Source organism: Bos javanicus, chromosome 3 (assembly GCF_032452875.1).
Source record: "Bos javanicus breed banteng chromosome 3, ARS-OSU_banteng_1.0, whole genome shotgun sequence".
NCBI lineage: Eukaryota > Metazoa > Chordata > Mammalia > Artiodactyla > Bovidae > Bos > Bos javanicus.
Genome location: NC_083870.1, coordinates 110,913,929 through 110,933,898, shown reverse-complemented (window position 1 = coordinate 110,933,898; position 19,970 = coordinate 110,913,929). Strand labels below are relative to the sequence as shown.

General features: G+C 37.1%; 1 protein-coding gene across 8 annotated transcripts in view; it reads right to left on the bottom strand.

Moving 5' to 3' along the window:
* ZMYM6 (zinc finger MYM-type containing 6) overlaps nt 1-19,970 on the bottom strand; it is a 45,118-nt gene that overhangs the window by 11,510 nt on the left and 13,638 nt on the right. For 7 of the 8 annotated variants that reach the window (XM_061412572.1, XM_061412573.1, XM_061412571.1 and 4 more), the window contains exons 5-14: nt 17,907-18,081; nt 17,617-17,808; nt 12,617-12,767; nt 11,878-11,993; nt 10,768-11,040; nt 10,446-10,596; nt 9,428-9,600; nt 7,551-7,701; nt 4,890-5,024; nt 4,408-4,448 (exon numbers count right to left, since the gene is read on the bottom strand). In XM_061412572.1, the coding sequence (XP_061268556.1) occupies nt 4,408-4,448; nt 4,890-5,024; nt 7,551-7,701; nt 9,428-9,600; nt 10,446-10,596; nt 10,768-11,040; nt 11,878-11,993; nt 12,617-12,767; nt 17,617-17,808; nt 17,907-18,081 (1,558 nt within the window). The remainder of the gene's footprint in view (nt 1-4,407; nt 4,449-4,889; nt 5,025-7,550; nt 7,702-9,427; nt 9,601-10,445; nt 10,597-10,767; nt 11,041-11,877; nt 11,994-12,616; nt 12,768-17,616; nt 17,809-17,906; nt 18,082-19,970) is intronic. The other variant, XM_061412577.1, reaches the window with a different exon arrangement.

Here is a 19,970-nt window from a genome sequence, read left to right as displayed (position 1 = left end):
TCCCCTATAAAGAAATGTGAAGATTGACAAAAGAAATAATAAGTATGATGACCTAGAAGTTGAAGGTATTTCAAGGAAGGAAAGAGAGATCAACTGTATCAAATGTTACTGAAAGCATGAGGAGAATGAGAACTGAAAACGGACCACTAGATTTGGCAAAATAAAGACTGATGGAGATCTTGACAAGAAATATTTCAGCAGAGTGGTACAAATAAAAGCCTGACTAGAGTGAGCTAAGGAAGGAAAACAGATTAAAAAAATGATGCAACAAGCAGAGGCCACCCTTAAAGGATTTTTTTCCAAAATGGAAAGCAGAAAAATGGGATAGTAAGTGAAAGGCCATGGTATTAAAGAAGGATTTTTTTCAGGTAGGAAATAATACCACATGTTTTTGTGTTGATAAAAATGATGAGTAGAAAGGAAGACAAATCCAGAATATAGAAAGAAATCCATAAGAAAAAAGACAAATACAAAAATGGGGAATAATTAAAAACAGGAAATTCAAAGAAAAGTCAAATGTTCACAAACAGAAATATAAGCAAACTCACTAGTAATCAGTGACATACAAAATAAAACAATAAGATATTACTGAAGACTGGCAAAAAAAAGTTTAAATCTGAAAACATAAAATGATACTAAGGCTGTAGGAAATGAGTACAAACAGAAACTGCCGGTGGAAATAAAAACTGGAACACTCACTCAACAGGGCGATTTGAAAACTAAAATGCAAATACACTTTGTCCTCAAAATTCCACTCTTCCATGTCTACACTAGACAAACACACCTGTACACATGCACGAGAAGACGTATACAAGAATGTTCATTCATTGAGCAGAAATTTTTGATAGTGAAGCAACATACACTTATCAACAGGGCAATAGATAATTAAAATGTGGTATCTACATGCAATGTAGGAGATCAAACCAGTCAATCCTAAAGGAAATCAACCCTGAATATTCACTGGAAGAAATTTTGCTGAAGCTGAAGCTCCAATACTTTCACCACCTGATGCGAAGAGCCGACTCACTGGAAAAGACACTGATGCTGAGAAAGATTGAAGGCAAAAAGAGAAGTGGGCAGCAGAGGTTAGACAGCATCACTGAGTCAATGCACCTGCATTTGAGCAAACTCCGGGCGATAGTAGAGGAGAGAGGAGCCTGGCATGCTGTAGTTCATGGGGTGCAAAGAGTCAGACCACAACCCAGCAACAGAACAACAAAATATACAATATTATCAGCAGCAGTAGAAATGCACCAAATCTATTAAGAATCAGATGGATATTTTAAGAAATAAATTATTTTCCATGGATGTGTATATATGAACGTGAAAGATTAAAAGCAGTCTGAAAGGACACACACCGAATTCGTAACAGTAGCTGCCTCTAGGGGATGTGAAAAAGGACTGGGGGCAGTGATTCATTTTTTAAACAGGGAGGGTAAGAAAAGAAAAAACTGTGAGCAAATAAGCCAAATCTATCAATGGTTAATTATGGATGGAGGGAATACCGTAGAACACGGAGTTGGCAAAGCTTGGTTCATCAGCCCATCATTTGTGTTTTAAAGTTTTACTAGAACAGAGCCACTCACTCACTCAGGTATTGTCGATGGCTACTTCTGCACTACAGTGGCAGAAGTAAGGAGCTGGAACAGAGACTACATGGCCTGCAAAGTCTAATTTACTCTCTAGACCTTTACAGAAGTTTGCTGACATTTGCAGGATGTTTTCTTCTTTGCACTTCCCAGTACCTCACCTTTCCCCCAAATTTAGGACCACTTAAATAACCTGAAGGAATCCAGGAAACAAAGAAAAAGATTCTAAAACAGTCCGGTTTTCTTTTTTTAAAATCATAAAAATACTACATTATTTATTATTATACCTTTTATAGACTAAACTGAAAATATTAACCAGAACTATTCTGTAACACAGTTTAAATGACTGGCTGAATTACAGAAGTACTCCTTATAGGGAAAACATATGTAGGGCAGTCACATTTAATATGAGAAATATGCTCCTGAATAATTCAAAACCAACATAATTTAAGACTAATTGTCCCATACACATAGAGGAAGGATGCATTATCACAGAATATAAACTTATAATATAGAATATTTTCATAATATATAACATAATACACAACAATACTTATTTCATAACAATACACATTAGTTTAAGGCACAATACATTAATAATTCATTATATAATTAAGCAGTTTATAAAATTATTAATTCTATAACAGTGATTTATTAATCATGTAATTTTAAAATAATTTAAAGTATAATACATAATATACATATAAATATGAAATTAACTTAATGACAGTTCATTAACTAATGTGGTATACTGCCTAAAAATAATTAACTAGTGTTATCATTATCCTCTTCCAACAATCTTAATAATGGGAGAGTTAAGAGATATCAAATTAAGTAGGATAAACTCTCTCTCCACATTATGGCGAAGGCTGGTCTGATTTCCTGGAAGACTTCTGCTAAAGAATGAAGCTAATGAATCTAACATGGTTTGGGTTTTCTCTCTTTTTTTCCCCACTGAGGATTTCTTCATATGCAAAGACACTTGTCCATCTTTCACTTCACCACCATGGAGTGCAATCCACATATGGATCATCTTCAAAACTAGCAACTGTTGCTGAAATATGGTCCAAAGTCTATGCCAGTCGCTTCGCTGCTGGTTGATGCGCTGAAGACCCAGGCTAATTGCTGGGGCCCTCTTCCTATTACCTTTGTTTTTCTAATTCTAGCAAGTCCTCCTTTATTAATCCCTGGGAAACAACCCAAGTAAAATCTCAACATCCCTTTCATCAACCTTGCACAAATTTACCTTCTTTGCCATTTTAAAAGCTTCTTTATTAGCAGATGTTATGTTGTCTTCCAAGTTAAAGACTCTTTAAATTCTGGTAAAGCTGAAATAAATAGTCCATCCTAAAGGAAATCAGTCCTGAATATTCATTGGAAGGACTGATGCTGAAGCTGAAACGCCAATAGTCTGGCCACCTGATGCAAAGAACTGTCTCACTGGAAAAGACCCTGATGCTGGGAAAGATTGAAGGCAGGAGGAGAAGGGGACGACAGAGGGTGAGATGGTTGGATGGCATCACCAACTCAATGGACATGAGTCTGAGTAAACTCTGTGAGTTGGTGATGGACAGGGAAGCCTGGCATGCTGCAGTCCATGGGATCGCAGAGTCGGACACGACTGAGCAACTAAACTGACTGACTGACTGACTGAACGATGAAATGTTTTGATAGCTTCAGTGCTAGCAGATATAGCTTGCCTGCTCATTTTTATATTCTTAAAACCTTGGTGGGCTTTAAACTTGAAAAGCCAGCCATGACTTGTAGTAAACCTTTTTGTCTCAGTGTCACCTCCTTTCAAATCATCAAAAATACTTCATGTCTTAGCACAGATGAGAGCTTGGCCTTAGGGGCACATTATGGCAGCATTGATCTTACACCTGTGTTGCCAGGACTTTTTCAATTTATTCCATCATCCTTGCCTGGTTACAAGATAATTTCATGAACTAAAGGGTGTATCTGCTCTAAAACCACTTTGGGGTTTTTTGAACATTATCTCTAAGACCCTGCAGGGTGCACTCTCCTAAATTAACAGCATGAGATATCATAGCAATGGTCTAGCCCTTCTTCACAGAGTTTTATCACATCTAACTTCTCCAAATTTACTGAATTTGGGGCACACTTTTTTAGTACAGCACTACCACTTAATGAACCTCTATCACATTGTTACCTGACATTTTTTAAAAGACTTTTAATTGTATCAAGAGCAAATATTAAGAGAGCAACACAATAACGAAAACATTAACCCAAGATATGACACATTAGGTTTTGTGTGATATTGATAAAGGATGATAGGAATTTTGTTTTCCTGCTAAAGTGATGCTGACATAAGACAGTGACATAGTCTGCAACTCTTTCAGCCTGCCAGATTTGAAATTATGCATTTCTTTAAATTTTTTTTTAATTTTGGGAAGTTTCACAATAAAGAATTTAAATATTATCTTACTTTGCACTATTTTCAGCTTCACATAATCCAAAGATGCATAAAACAATACAGTGAACTTTTCCAGAACCTTCTAGTCTTAAAGAAAAATACTTGAAAGTAGTAAGAGAAAAATAAGCAGCCAGATAGAATTAACAAGTACTTAAAGAAACTAAGGAACCAGAACACAAACAGTAAAACAAATCAGAAATGCATTCTTATTAACAATCTAACTTTAAAATTCAAAAACAAAAATTAGTGCATAGTATATTACTCCACTTTTTAAAACAACTAAGTAGCAAATAGAAATATACTCAGACATACCTTAGAAGCTATATATCAAAATGAAACTAAACCCAAGGAACATTAATCAGGAAGATAATTAATAAAACTTACATTTTCAATGATCTTTGTTGCCTCTTTAGTAACAACTGCACCTGTTATAAATTAAAACATACATTATTATCCCTAGAATATACACAAGTAAACACTGAAACCAAGAGGTCATTTTCCTCTCTCTAAGGTGGTCTAGAGTCTAGTCCAGAATTTCTCAAAAAATAGTACAAGGAAATTTGGCATCAATATCACCTGGGGTGCTTGGTAAAGGCAAGGGATTCCTGGGCCCCAATCCCAACATACTGTGTTAGAATCTCTGATGTTAAAGGTAGCTATATTAAATCATTGGGATTCCTTAAAAAATAAATTATACATACCACTTCCTTCTCTATGCACGCCACCCTGCTTGCTACCCACTTCCCTCAGGGACAGAGGGGCATGTTTCTTCATATAAATGTACATGTGAGTATTACCAGTAGGTGCTGTTTACACTAGGAAAAAACCTCTACAGTTTACCCAAATGCCTTTACTTCAAGTCATACCTTTTGAAACACCACTCCCTGTGGGCTGGGCAGGAGATATTTTTGCCAATGACACCACATTGGTTATAACTGGTGTTGTATTTGTCCTTGCAGCAGGGAGCGCCACTGAAGCAATGTGTGCCTTAGAAATATTTACTGATTAAAATAAACAAAAAGGTAAGACAAAAGGATCACATGCACACATTAAAAAAACTCTATTTAACAACGAAGTTTCAAGGCAATACAAATATATAACTGCATAATGTTGGGTTTCCCAAAGAAAGGCAATGCCAAAGAATGCTCAAACTACCGCACAATTGCACTTATTTCACATGCTAGTAAAGTAATCCTCAAAATTCTCCAAGCCAGGCTTCAACAATATGTGAACCATGAACCTCCAGATGTTCAAGCTGGTTTTAGAAAAGGCAGAGGAGCCAGAGATCAAAATGCCAACATCCACTGGATCATCGAAAAAGCAAAAGAGTTCCAGAAAAACATCTATTTCTGCTTTATTGACTATGCCAAAGCCTTTGACTGTGTGGATCACCACAAACTGTGAAAAGTTTTTCAAGAGATGGGAATACCAGGCCACCTGACCTGCCTCTTGAGAAATCTGTATGCAGGTCAGGAAGCAACAGTTAGAACTGGACATGGAACAACAGACTGGTTCCAAACAGGAAAAGGAGCACGTCAAGGCTGTATATTGTCACCCTGCTTATTTAACATATATGCAGAGTACATCATGCGAAAAGCTGGGCTGGATGAAGCACAAGCTGGAATCAAGACTGCCGGGAGAAATATTAATAACCTTAGATATGCAGATGACACCACCTTTATGGCAGAAAGCAAAGAAGAACTAAAGAGCCTGTTGATGAAAGTGAAAGAGCAAAGTAAAAAAGTTGGCTTAAAGCTCAACATTCAAAAAAGTAAGATCATGGCATCCAGTCCCATCACTTCACGGCAAATAGATGGGGAGACAATGCAAACAGTAGCAGACTTTATTTTTGGGGGCTCCAAAATCACTGCAGATGGTGACTGCAGCCATGAAATTAAAAGACGCTTATTCCCTGGAGGAAAAGTTATGACCAACCTAGACAGCATATTAAAAAGCAGAGACATTACTTTGTCAACAAAAGTCCGTCTAGTCAAGGCTATGGTTTTTCCAGTGGTCATATATGGATATGATAGTCGGACTAAAGAAAGCTGAGCACCGAAGAATTGATGCTTTTGAACTGTGGTGTTGGAGAAGACTTGAGAGTCCCTTGGACAGGCAGGAGATCAAACCAGTCCATCCTAAAGGAAATCAGTCCTGAATATTCATTCAAAGGACTGATGTTGAAACTGAAACTCCAATACTGTGGCCACCTGATGCAAAGAACTGACTCATTTGAAAAGACCCTGAGGCTGAGAAAGATTGAAGGCGGGAGAAGGGGAAGACAGGATGAGATGGTTGGATAGCATCACCGGCTCAGTGGACATGAGTCTGAGTAAACTCTGGGTGTTGGTGATGGACAGGGAGGCCTGGTGTGCTGCAGTCCATGGGGTCGCAAAGAGTTGGACACAATTGAGCAACTGAACTGAACTGAACTGAATGTTGGGTTGGGTGATCCTGTTTAGTGTTCACTGGGACTTAAAGGGTGCCTAATTCTCTAAAATTAGAAACTTCAAATACTTAATGTATAAAAATACAGTTATCGGCTTCAGGATTGACTGGACTTTTCCATTAGTGAATGTTAAAATTTCTACACCGAAAGCTTGATTCAAATAAAAATTTAACCTGATAATTTTTATAAATAAGTTGGTGACGTAGCTCTTCATCCACATAAGAACACTGATTTTGTTAACCCACATTATAGAATGAAAATTCCACCATTACCCGGACTGGTCTTAGGGAATGGATGATAACACAAAAGATTAGCTCAAGGCATATGTGGTCAAGGTGATGATTAATAAGATTGCAAAAGTAGACAAAGGCCAGACCATAAAGCCAGAGCATGTGAATCCTGTCAATTCAGGAGCACTCCAGGCTTTGATAAGAGAACATAACATCAAATGTTTTTAGCCTAACTCAGAGAAGTGCTACTTCAGAGAGCTACTTTCAGAACATGCCACATATCTATTCATCTGGATATTTTGACCACATTAGCTGTCCTACTTGCAAAATTATTTTATTCTTAGCCAGGAAAAACTTTGCTACCCATGAAGAACTGGTCTACTTTATTCTTTCTGATATAATTAATGTGTTGTTCTTTTTCCCTTGGCTACAAGCAAGCTCTGAATCAAATCTCATACCAGTAACAGCCACTATATTAACATATCCTCTTCCTTTGTTTGCCCTGATTTCTATTTTTATTTCTGCTTTATTAACTGAATAGCAACATATCACTTAGTATAAGTTATTTATATACAGATAAATTCAATCAAAAGCAAACAAATCTAATTTTCCTAGAAAATTACTGCTTATATGTTTATTGATTTCTTGGTATGTTTGATTTTGAAAACAAAAAGCATCAAGATTAATTTGCCCACTAGGGCAATCTTTAAGGATTCTTAAAGGAAAATTTAAGTAAATTTAGGCTATCTGAATGCAGTGAAATTTTGTTATTATATTATTTACAACTTTGAGTGCTGACAGTAACTTAGCAGTGACAGAAAGAGCCCATTAACCAAGTTTAATTTTACCTTTATTTTGTGAAAAAGGGTCATTCATAATTTGCTGACGATGACAAAACTCCAAGACACAAAATAGGTTACAGAAATGTTTGATGTTTCCTCGCCATTTTATGGACTCACTTAGCTTTCCCTGTCGTTTACAACCATCACACTTGGCCATCTGAGAAAGAAATGTGAAACAGGATAGGCTGAAAACTATAAAACAATGAAAACATAACACTAATCATAAAACTAGAAGGAACTATGAAAACAGAATGTATGAGTCAGTTGAGATCACAAAATGTAAGGTTCCTACCTCAAGATATTGTAGTCAAAAATATATACACTATTCATTTTATTGAGAAGATATAAAAATTGATCTCCTGTTTTCAAAATTACTGGTGAAGGAATCAAAAGATAGGCTTTTTTTTTTTTTTTAAGGTTAAGAGGCAGCCTGCTGCTGCTGCTAAGTCACGTCAGTCGTGTCTGACTCTGTGGGACCCCATAGACAGCAGCCCACCAGACTCCCCTGTCCCTGGGATTTTCCAGGCAAGAACACTGGAGTGGGTTGCCATTGCCTTCTCCAATGCATGAAAGTGAAAAGTGAAAGTGAAGTCGCTCAGTCGTGCCCGACCCTCAGCGACCCCATGGACGGCAGCCTACCAGGCTCCTCCGCCCATGGGATTTTCCAGGCAAGAGTACTGGAGTGGGGTGCCACTGCCTTCTCCAAGAGGCAGCCTACTGCAGTATAAAGAATATGGGCTATGGTCACTCTGCTGTGCACCTGGACTGATACATTGTTGTTAATCAGCTATACTCCAATATAAAATAAGTTAAAAACAAAAAAAAAGAATATGGGCTTTCTGGTCATAAAGACTTAGATTCATTCAAAAAATATCTAACTAGGTTTCCTTCGTCTTGAGCACTGAGATAGGTCCTAGTCATATAATTATGAAAACGACATATCTTCTCTCAAAGAAAACTATATTTTAGGTAGCTAGACAAGTAAACAGGTGATTTTACTGGAGTGTTACAGGTGCTGTTCCTCTCCTACCAGATTCTTGATGGGAACATTACATAACCTCCCTGGACCTTATTCTTTTTCCTTATTTATAAACAGGCAATACCAGAACAACCTAACAACAGCAATACTATACCTTATCTCTTAGGATTGTGAAAGTGTTAGTCACTTAGTCGTGTCCAACTCTTTGCAACCTGATGGGCTGTAGCCCACCAGGCTCTTCTGTCCATGGGATTTTCCAAGCAAGAAAACTGGAGTGGGTAGCCATTTCCTTCTCCAGGGATCTTCCCGACCCAGGGATCAAACTTACATCTCCTACACTGCAGGCACATTCTTTTACCATCTGAGCCACCAAGGAATGTGGTGAAGATTAAATGAAATAATATTTATGAAGCACCAGACATGTATTAGTGGTTTAATTGCAGCTTTTGTTGTTAGGCTTTCAAAAAAGTAATTTTAAAAAAAGAAGGCAGATGAAGGGTAGGGAGGTCAGAGTCATTTAACTCATGAAGTGAGAGCAAAGGCTCACTTCAAGTTCCTCAGAACCACTTCTGAATGAGAGAGCCACTTAAGGCAACATAACTGTGTAAAATTTCAACTACAAAGAACTAAAAGTTATAAATAAGATCCGTGTGCCTTACAAGAAAGCAAAAAATAAAAGGAACAGTTCCCCAAACAACAATAAAATCTCCAAAAATCCTATCTTCTTGACCCCAAAGATTTCATGTTTGTAGTCAACTGAATTTTGCTTTAGGAGCCCACAGCCCATAATTTATTTATTTACCTAGTTCTAAACAACCAATTTCTCTTCACATAATCTGAATATATTTTAAATAGAAAATAACTGTACCAACTTCAGAAAGTCAAAGAGCTATATCATATTTACCTGATAAAACAGAACAGTAAATTTGGTCATGCAATCTTCACAACAGAACTCTTCCAACTTGCCCTCCAGCCGATTTTCTACCAAATTAGGGGATGTTTGTGAACAATAACTGCACATCTTACAGTAGCTTCCCCATCGTTCTCCAAAGTCACGGGCAGAGAGGAATTTGCAAACTGAGAACCAGAAGGATAAAAGGAAGATACATCAAGTTTACATTAACCAGAAGGCAGTGAAGTGAATTTCTACAGTCTTCAATAATACCAGCCTTAAGCTAACTTCTAAATCTGGACACAATTATTTGGCTCTAAGTTAAAAGATAGTCCTATCTGTATTCACAAAACAAACTCATATCACCTTTGAAACATACACTGTAAATATTAGGTTATCTATATTCAGAAACATAAGAGGTATAAAAGTTCCTTAAGCCGAGAAGCAGTAATTGCCCAAGTACCCCGTTTATGAAAGGGTACAAAAAAAGATCTCTGAAGTTAAACTTACAAAGAGATTTTCTATACTCCATACTAAGACCATTGTTCTAATTATATTTGGAAAGGTTTTCTTTATTGAGATTATTATAACATTTAAAAGGATAGACTTAGAAGTGAGTTAAGTATAAACTCAATAAAAAAGCTTCAAATTATACCTCAAAAAAGAAATTTCTTGAAAATTAATTGTGGATTAATAAGGCACCCCACTCCAGGACTCTCGCCTGGAAAATCCCATGGACGGAGGAGTCTGGTAGGCTCCAGTCCATGGGGTCGCTAAGAGTCGGGCATGACTGAGCGATTTCACTTTCACTTTTCACTTTCATGCATTGGAGAAGGAAATGGCAACCCACTCCAGTATTCTTGCCTGGAGAATCCCAGGGACAGAGGAGCCTAGTGGGCTGCCGTCTATGGGGTCGCACAGAGTCGGACATGACTGAAGCGACTTAGCAGCAGCAGCAGCAGCCCAACTCATCACAAATTACTTCATAACCACCACATGCTCTATGGCTACAACTGAGCTTTTTTCTTACCTTCACTACAGAATGGCTTATCAACTCCTGAGAATCGTACAGTCTCCTTTATAATTTTCTGTAGTTTACAGTAGTCACACATTGCCATAACTCTATTTTTCTTTTTGTATTCATCAGAGCAAAGCTTGCCACAAAACAGAAACATTCTCCCCTGCAGAAGAACAGTCATTAATATCTAATTAAAGTGTTGCTTTATTTTTAAGAAATCTTTTTCTTTCTCACTTCAAAGAAAACTGAGTGAGTGACTGTCAAACATGAAAAGACAAAAATGCTTCTATTGGATAAACTCATATATTCAATCCCTTTTATGATCTCTCTTTACCTTGTAAAAAAGAAGTTCTGGTTTTGTCGCAAACAGATGGTTACAGTGCTGACACCTGAGTCTGACAATCCTATGGGTTAAAGCAACTTGCTGGAACTGAGCAGGAGGCTGGAGACTGGCTGCAACAGAGCCACTGACGGAGCGGGGGGAAAAGGCAGAGGTGTGACCTCTTCCGGCTGACACTGCTGACCCAGAGGGTGGGCTTACAATCACTTGGGTCTGAGATACAGGCACTGCCGAAGAGTTTGCTCCTTTTGGCTTGTTAAATACATTCTGAATAAATACAGATAAGGCAAAGATTGTATCAAGTAAGAAATAAGATAACTTGGTCATTTTCATTTTCTCATTTTAATAAATTAATTTCCCCCAATGTTTCTGCAAAATTTTCTTAAGGAGTTCACAGAAGAGTTGAAATGGCATATTCCCAGAATAGGACTGAGGAATGTAGCACTAAAAGGTTGCAAAAAAAAAAAAAAAAACGCTGCAGACTAAAATTCAGGCTTTCCAGACAAAGATCTCTAGTACATAACTCTAATAAGTAAGACCAGGCTTCTCCTTTCCCTCCACCTGCACACCTATTACCAACCAGAATCTCCTAGCTATTAAGAGCACAGTGGCCACTTTGCTTTCTCCCTGGGGCCAAGGATACCACACCAGGGATCTTCCCACCCAGGAGGATCACTAAATTCTACCCTTTCTCTGTGTATTAGAGAGTAAGGAGAGAATGTGACAAGTGGAGGCTTCCTATTCTGTGCCAGGAGTCATGATGTATCTGGCCCAGGATGAGAGGAACGGACACAGGTGCCCATCACCATGCCACCTATCCAAACCACAGCCTACTTCCATTCTTTTGAAAGGGAGACAGCCAAGGGAGAAAGTGGAAGAGAAAGGCAGTTTAGGTGAGAACGCTGAATAAAGAACGACTAAAGCTCAAATCTTGGGCTCAGACATTTTGCAGAAATGACCTCTTGGACTATAATTGAACACAATCTCTCTTCTTCCTAACTGAAGCTTAATCTTTGATAAGGATGGTCCCTTCGGCAGTTAACATTTTGCCACAGACCACTGCCTAAGAGAACTGCAAGGGTACAGCACTAGCTAAGGTCATACCTGGAAAGCCACCACACAGCTGGAGCTGCAGAAGCTGTGTATCGTTCCATTGGACATGGCCAGGTGATACTGAGGGACTGCTGAAGTTTTACAACTATGGCACAAAACCTGGACACCTTGGTAACAAAAAACAAAACCCAATGACTAAGTTACACAGATGAACAAATAAACCAAAAATGTATTAGGGGAGTAAAAGTATCAAATATTCAGTAATATGCAAAACGAAAATGAAAGAACTTTATAGTAACATGTACAGCTAACTACAATTAAGTTCCACTTACACAAAAATTAACTTGGAATGTATATGTGTTTTTCGCTCTTTTCACATATGAAATTACAAAATAAATACTTTGATCAAGAAAATCACTGAAAAACTTTGCTGCTTAAAAATCAGCTCTTTGAGGGACTTCCCTGGCATCCAGTGGTTAAAATTTCACCTTCCAATGCAGGGGGTGCGGGTTCGATCCCTGGTTGGGGAACTAAGATTCCACATGCCTTGTGGCCAAAAAACAGAACATAATACAGAAACAATATTGTAATAAATTCAATGTAATTTTTTTTAAATGGTCACATCAAAAAAAACTTAAAAAAAAAAATCAGCTGTTTGAAACTAAAGCAACCTTGGGTCTTTATTTAAACCACACAGATTGCTTTAGTTTTGTAATAAAGTGGAAAAAAAAGCAGTTACATTCCTCTTCAATAGTTACAAAATCTATAAATGTATGGAATTAAACATTACCTGAAGAAGTAACTGTCTTAACTCTGTAAGCAGATAAGCAATTAATAGAGCAGAAAAGCTCTGTTTTTCCTGAGTCATTCGTAGTCTCAATCATCTCAGCTGAGGGCCTCAATGATTTCCCCAAGGCATACGGAGGAGTTTGGGCTGAATTCTATTAAAATAAAATAACATTTAAATACCAAGTACAAGCACACATATATACATATGCTGTAAGGAAAGAAAAAAGGAAAAGCTACCTACAACCAAAGCCTCTGGCTAAAGTATCTGAGCATGGTATTTGACAATGATAGCAGCCACACCAAGTATAGATTTTCCTAAAACTGGGATGTGGGAAAAATAAGTTCTTTCATCTACTAATACAGGCGCACTTCATTTCATTGTGCTTCACTTTATTATGCTTTGCGGATACTGCATTTTTCACAAACTGAAGATTCTGTGGCAATCCTGCGTCAAGCAAGTCTATCAGTGCCATTTTCCCAACAGCCTTTGCTCACTGTGACACATTTTTGGTAAATCTCGCAATATTGCAAACTTTTTCATTATTTTGTTATGGTTGTCTGTAATCAGTGATCTTTAATGTTACCATTGTACCTACTTTGGGGCTGCCATGAGCCACAGCCATTTAAGACAAGCTTAACTGGTAAATGTTGTGTGCTCTGACTGCTACACTGACTGCTCGTTTCCCGTCACTCTCCCTCTCCTCAAGCCTCCCTGTCCTCTGAGACACAACAATACTGCAATTAGGCTAATTAATACCCTACAATGGTCTTCAGAGAGTCAAGTGAAAGGAAGAGTCACATATCTTTCACTTCAAATCAAAAGCTAGAAATGATTAAACTTAGAGAGGAAGACATAAAAAGCTGAGGCAGGCCCAAAGTGAGGCCTCTTGTGCCAGTTAGCCAAGTTCTGAATGCAAAGAAGAAGTTCTTGAAGGACATTAACATGCTGCTCCAGTGAACACACAGATGTTAAGAAAGCAAAAATGTCTTACTGCTGATATGGAGGAAGTTTTAGTGTCTAAAAAGATCAAAGCAACCACAATGTTCCCTTAAATCAAAGCCTAACCCAAAGCAAGGCCCTACCACTCTTCAATTCGATGAAGTCCAAGACAGGTGAGGAAACTTCAAAAGAAAAGTTTGATGCGGGCAGAGGTTGGTTCATGAGTTTTAAGGAAAGACATCATCTCTATAACATCAAAGTACAATGCAAAGCACCACGTGCTGATGCAGAAACTACGAGCTATTCAGAAGATCCAGCTAAGATCATTAACAAAGATGGCTACATTAAACAACAGATTTTCAACACAGATGAAACAGCCTTCCATTGGAAGAAGATTCCATCTAGGACTTTCATCCTACAAAGAAGCCAATGTGTGGTTTCAAAGCTTCAAGGAAAGGCTGACTCTCTTGTTAGGGGCTAATGCAGCTGGTAACTTGAAATGGAAGCCAATGTTCACTTATTATTCTAAAAATCCTAAGGCCCTTAAAAATAAGGCTAATTCTACTCTGCCTGTGCTCTGTAAATGGAACAACAGAGCCTAAATGACAGTGTATCTGTTGACAATGCAGTTTACTGAATATTCGAAGCCCACTGTTTAGACCAACTCCTCAGAAAAAAAGATTCCTTCCAAAATACAACTGTTCAATGACAATGCAACCGGTCACACAAGAGCTCTGACAGAGATGTACAATGAGATTAATGTTGTCTGAAAACAAGCCTGCTAACAAATCATCCATTCTGCAGCCCATGGATCAAAGAGTAATTCTGACTTTCAAGTTTCATTATTTAAGAAATACATTTTATAAGGCTATTGTTGCCATAGATAGTGATTCTTCTCATAGATCTGGACAAAGTAAATGAAAAGCCTTCTGGAAAGGATTCACCATTCTAGATAGTGATTCATGGGAAAAGGTCAAAATATCTACATTAACAGGAGTCTAGAAGAAGTTGACTCCAACTTTCAAGGATGACTTTGAGAGATTTAAGACTTCCGTGAATAAAGTAACTGTGCATGTGAAGTTGCTTCAGTCATGTCCGACTCTTTGCAACCCCATGGGCTGTAGCCCACCAGGCTCCACGGTGCATGGGATTCTCCAGGCAACAATACTGGAGTGGGTTGCCATGCCCTCCTCCAGGGGATCTTCCCAACCCAGGGATCAAACCCGTGTCTCCTGAGGCTCCTGTACTGCAGGCGATTCTTTACCGCTGAGCCAGAGCAGAAGCCCCTGCAGACTGGTAGAAATAGCAAGAGAACCAGAATTAGAAGTGGAGCCCAACGATGTGACTCAATTTCTGCTATCTCATCATAAAACTTTAATGCACACAAAAAAGTGATTCCTTGAGATGAAATCTACTCCTGTAAAGATGCTGCAAAGATTGTTGAAATGTCAACAAAGGATTTAGAATATTAAGTAAGTTTAGTTAATAAAGCAGTGACAGGGTTTGATAGGACTGACCCCCATTTTGAAAGAAGTTCTACTGTGGGTCAAACGCTATCAAACAGCATTGTATGGCTAGAGAGAAACTGTTTATGAAAGGAAGAGTCAATCCATGCAGCAGACTTCATTGCTGTCTTATTTTAAGAAACTGCCATAGCCACCCCAACCTTTAGTAATCACCATGCTGAGCAGTCAGCAGCCATTAACATCGAGGCAAGACCTTCTTCTAGCAAAGAGATTATGACTCTCCGAAGGCTCAAATGAATGGCTAGCATTTTTAAGCAATAGCGTATGTTTAAATTAAGGTATGCACATTATTTTTTAAGACATAATTCCACTGCACACGGCATAGTATTTACACAGTATAGTGTAAATAAACTTTTATATGCACTGGGAAATCAAAAATTCATGTGTCACTTTATTGCAATATTTGCTTTACTGTGGTGGTCTGGAACTGAACACGTAATATCTCTGAGGTATGCCTATAAACACTCTCTTTCTAAAGGTGAGGAAAAGACACATTCTGAATAAGTTAGTTATCTAGTAAGCTGCTTTCCTAGCTACAGAAACTGGATTAACTCAATTATACCTCTAAAACTCTTAACTGATGAAAACTCTATAAATAACATTTTGGAATTATTTAAGGATAAGTTGTTCACTTTTTGAAAGGACCCACTGAGACCTGAAACATACCTCTTTAAACCAAATATATATAAATGACATATATGTGTGTATATATATATATACATTATATTTGTGTATATATGTATATAAGAATTGCTAATATAATCTTCCTTTATTGCAGTGGTCTAGAACCAAACTCACAATATTCCTGAAGTATGTCTGTAAAATAAAAACTGAAAAAAATTAATAACTATTCAAATATATTAGCAACAAAATACATTAAAAATAATGAATTAATTAGTCATAACATACTTTTCTCATCACAAATAATCAGAGACCAAGTAATCCACAAACCTAAGGACCACCCCCAGGAGAGACTTGGACATCAGTCTAAGAGACAGTCTACCACCTTGAAGGTCACTTAACTAGTAAAACTCTTTAGCAGGAGACAAAAAAGATGTTTAATGTATATGAGGAGATTCTGCAGAACTACCTGTTTTTCAAGCTGAGTTTCACAATAAAATTTGCCTATAAGTTTATTCACGTTTTAAGAAACACACTAATACTGGCCACCATTTATATAAATTAAAAATATTATTACTTACTGAGTGCTCATCATGAGCCAGGCCCCATACTAAGCAATTTTATGTACACTGTACCGTAAAATCCTTCCAATAACATAGTGAGATACTTTAAAAAATTATATTAATAAACTGTAACTTTAATTAACTTAACCAAAAAAACCCAAAAAACAGAAAAGTAGGAGACTGAACTTACTTCATCTGGATCCAAAGTCCAGGCTCCTAGCCACTAGCCTATACTGTCACTGGCACACTGTAAAATCTTTCACTAATAAGTTACACAGGGAAGTAAAAGGTAGGAAAACATAAATTGCAAAGTTTCTTTACATAATCCTCTGGGTAAAAGAGGAACACCACTTACGAAGTGGACAGAATACAATACCAGTAACAAAATCAGGAATGGAACTGATCTGAGGACTATACACACATACACATACATACACATATAACATGGATTCTATTCTTGCAAAAATAGTAAGCAGACTGCCAAAAGTGGCTAAGTTCCTAGAAAAAGGATACTTTATAAAGATGAATGTCCATTACTAACTGCTCAGAGGAATTAAACCAAACTCCCTAACTGAAAAAAAAATTTAATTATCATTTACATGTTTTTTGAAAATAATAACTTCTTTTTTTTAGGACTTCCCTGGTAGTCCAGTGAGTAAGACTCTGTGCTTCCAATGCAGGGGGCACAGGTTCAATCCTTGGTCAGGGAACTAAGATCCCACATGTCACATGGTACAGCCAAAACATAAATAAATAAAAATAAATTTTCAGTTTATTTCTTAAATAAATATTCAGCAATGATTAAATTGACACAAATTAATACATTTAGTAACAAAACTAATAAATAAAAATTAGCTAAAGTTAAAAAAAAGGCAGTTGGAAAACAGAAAAATCCAAAAAAAAAAAATACCTAAAGCATCCTAATAAAGCAATGTTGCCAAAATAATGATAATTAATTCCAAAACACATTTAAAATACATACTTTCTAAAATGAAAAAGATATGTTTTATATTTGCTGATTGTATCATTTTTTAACTCTTGGTCATAGTTTATCCACAATAATATGGGGTTTTCTTCACTATCAATAGAGCACAAAATATTTCACACTCATGAAATTATGTTTGTGAATTCGTGGCCATGAAGGAAACCCTAAAGAATGATCTAGTTCATCTATCTTATCTTACTATCAAAATCAACCCTTAAAGTTTCACAATCTATCCCATTTTTCTGGAGGGGAAATCACACACAAGATCAACTGATGGGCAGAGCTCACTCTATTCTGCGCTTTGTCCCTGTGCCGCCACCTGGAAAGGGGCGCGCCTGACAGGGCACAGGAGCCTGCCGTTCGTACCTGCTTATATGCCGTGATACTTGTGGAACTAAAGACCTTCTGGGACTGGCAGGGACCAGAGCTACTGTAGCAGTAGCTCCCACAGTTCTCACAACAGTTCATGGTGAGGTTGTTGGTAGAATGAAATTTTGAAAAACAGGCATCGCTACAAAGACCATGTACCACATTTTGATATTTAACTTCAAATCGAATCTAGGAAAGAAAAACACACAGAGATACAAAGTAAGCAGAGCCAGTAGAAAACCTCTGATCTGTGAACAGAATCTGAATAAAGACGAAATAGAACTTACATCAGCATTCTTCTGACACATACTGCACTTAGTTGAAATGCTATTGGTATATATGGTAACAACAGGTTTTCTCTTCAGCTCATAAGAAGAAAGGCATGATTGGCTGCAGAAATCTTTGCTAGGAGAGGAATTTTCAAATTGGGTTGTGATCACATCCTTTGGATTTAAAATGTCTCTAAAAATAAATAACAAAGGCAAAATGAAATGTGTTCTCCCTAATTGTAATTTCTTCCTCTTTGTGAGCTAAAATAACTACATTTACTAAGGACAGCTATTGTATAAGCAGAAAATGGCTGGCCCTGCGACAGGCTTCTGGAAAACTGGGTTTGATGATTAGTTCTATTACTTCTCAGCTGAGGGACAATGAGTGAGGCAACAGGCAATTACTGGCTCAATTTCCTCATGTATAAAATGGAGTTCATAAAACTTAATTTATAGACGTGTTGAGGGAGAATTACATTTAAAAGATATCCAGCCAGATGCTCATGAAAAAAACATTGAGGCTTCCAGTTCCAACCAAGTTTCATCTACTGGAGCCAAAAAGAACAAGTGTCCATCCCACAACCAGACCACAAAACACTTGTCCTCCTATGAGCCAGCAGCTGCCAAGAGTAGAAGCATAAATGAAACAACGAATGAAAAAATTTTTTATTCAAATGTAAGATTTGAGAAACAAATTATCAAAGATTTGCATTAAAAATTAGCATGATATAGAAAACTTCACTGTAACTGAAGAGATCCAAGAAACAAATGACAAACAAGGGTTATTAAGGCTTGGTATCAGAGGACAGATGGAAACAAGAATGAGACAAAAAGAACAGAAATAACTGAGTTGTTCTATGAGACTCCTAGAGTTATTTTGTGAGAGCTCACTGTTACAATAAGCACTGCCAGTAAAAACAGAGGCTAAGTTACTGCCATTCTTCTGACAAGTATAAAAAACTGAAGGAAATAGTCATTAATTAGAAACACTAGTGCAGGCCACATAGTAAAGAATAATACTGGCAATAATATTATGTACTATAATAACGTACTGGGTAATTACTATGTGCCAGATATTGTTCTCTTGACTCAAATTATCCAATCTAATGATCACAAAAAACTCTATAAGGTAAGTATTATTGGGAGACCACATCAGAAAGGTTAAATAGCTTGTCAAAGTCATTCAGCTGGATAAGCAGTGAAGCCAGAATGTAAATCAAGGCGCTGATTCTACCATCTACGCAGCTCATCATTTCACTACTCTACCTTCCATCCTACACCTTCACCACACTTAACTATTCTATGGTAAACTACAAAAGAATTCCAAAGGCGACAGAGCACTACTTTAATCTTCTATAACTCAGCCTTAATAAAAAAATAGTCAATCTTGAGGACCAAGTGGATATGCTTACATGCACATGAAATACTAATACTGAAAAGTGATTCTTCTACTAAAATCAAAGCAATTAAGAATTTCATTTAATAATGAAAACCTACAAGTGCCATGTATACATACATATACCAATAAGAATGACTTTTTAATGAAAATCTGTGCACATGAATATAAATGCATTCTAAACCTTACACATCCAAATGTATATGCTACACCTAAACATTCACCTTAGAAAAACTATACCTCTTCCAACAACAACATGGCTCAAACACTTTTTCTAATTTCTCATTTAGTTTATAAGAACTCTAAGCACAACTTCTTAATTTTATAGTCAGATATCATGTTTAACAGTATGACTCAATTTAATCATCTAGAACAGTCAGTTGGAGACATCAAGTAACTTCTGGCAACTTGCAAAAATCAAACCCTAGCTGAAAAGATAGATTTATCACCTAACTTAGCCTAAAGGAATGTTTCACAGTCTCTGAAGGCAATGCCAGATCAGGAGACAAAAAATTTTTCTCAACAACAGTACTGTGGTAAAAAGCCAATGACAAGAGTGACTATTTTTAAGAAAATAATATGTATTTGGATGTATAAGTCATGTTCTATTCTTTCCAATTTAATTAATTTGGGCTTCCTCGGTCCAGTGGTAAAGACTCCACATTTCTACTGCAGAGGGCATGGGT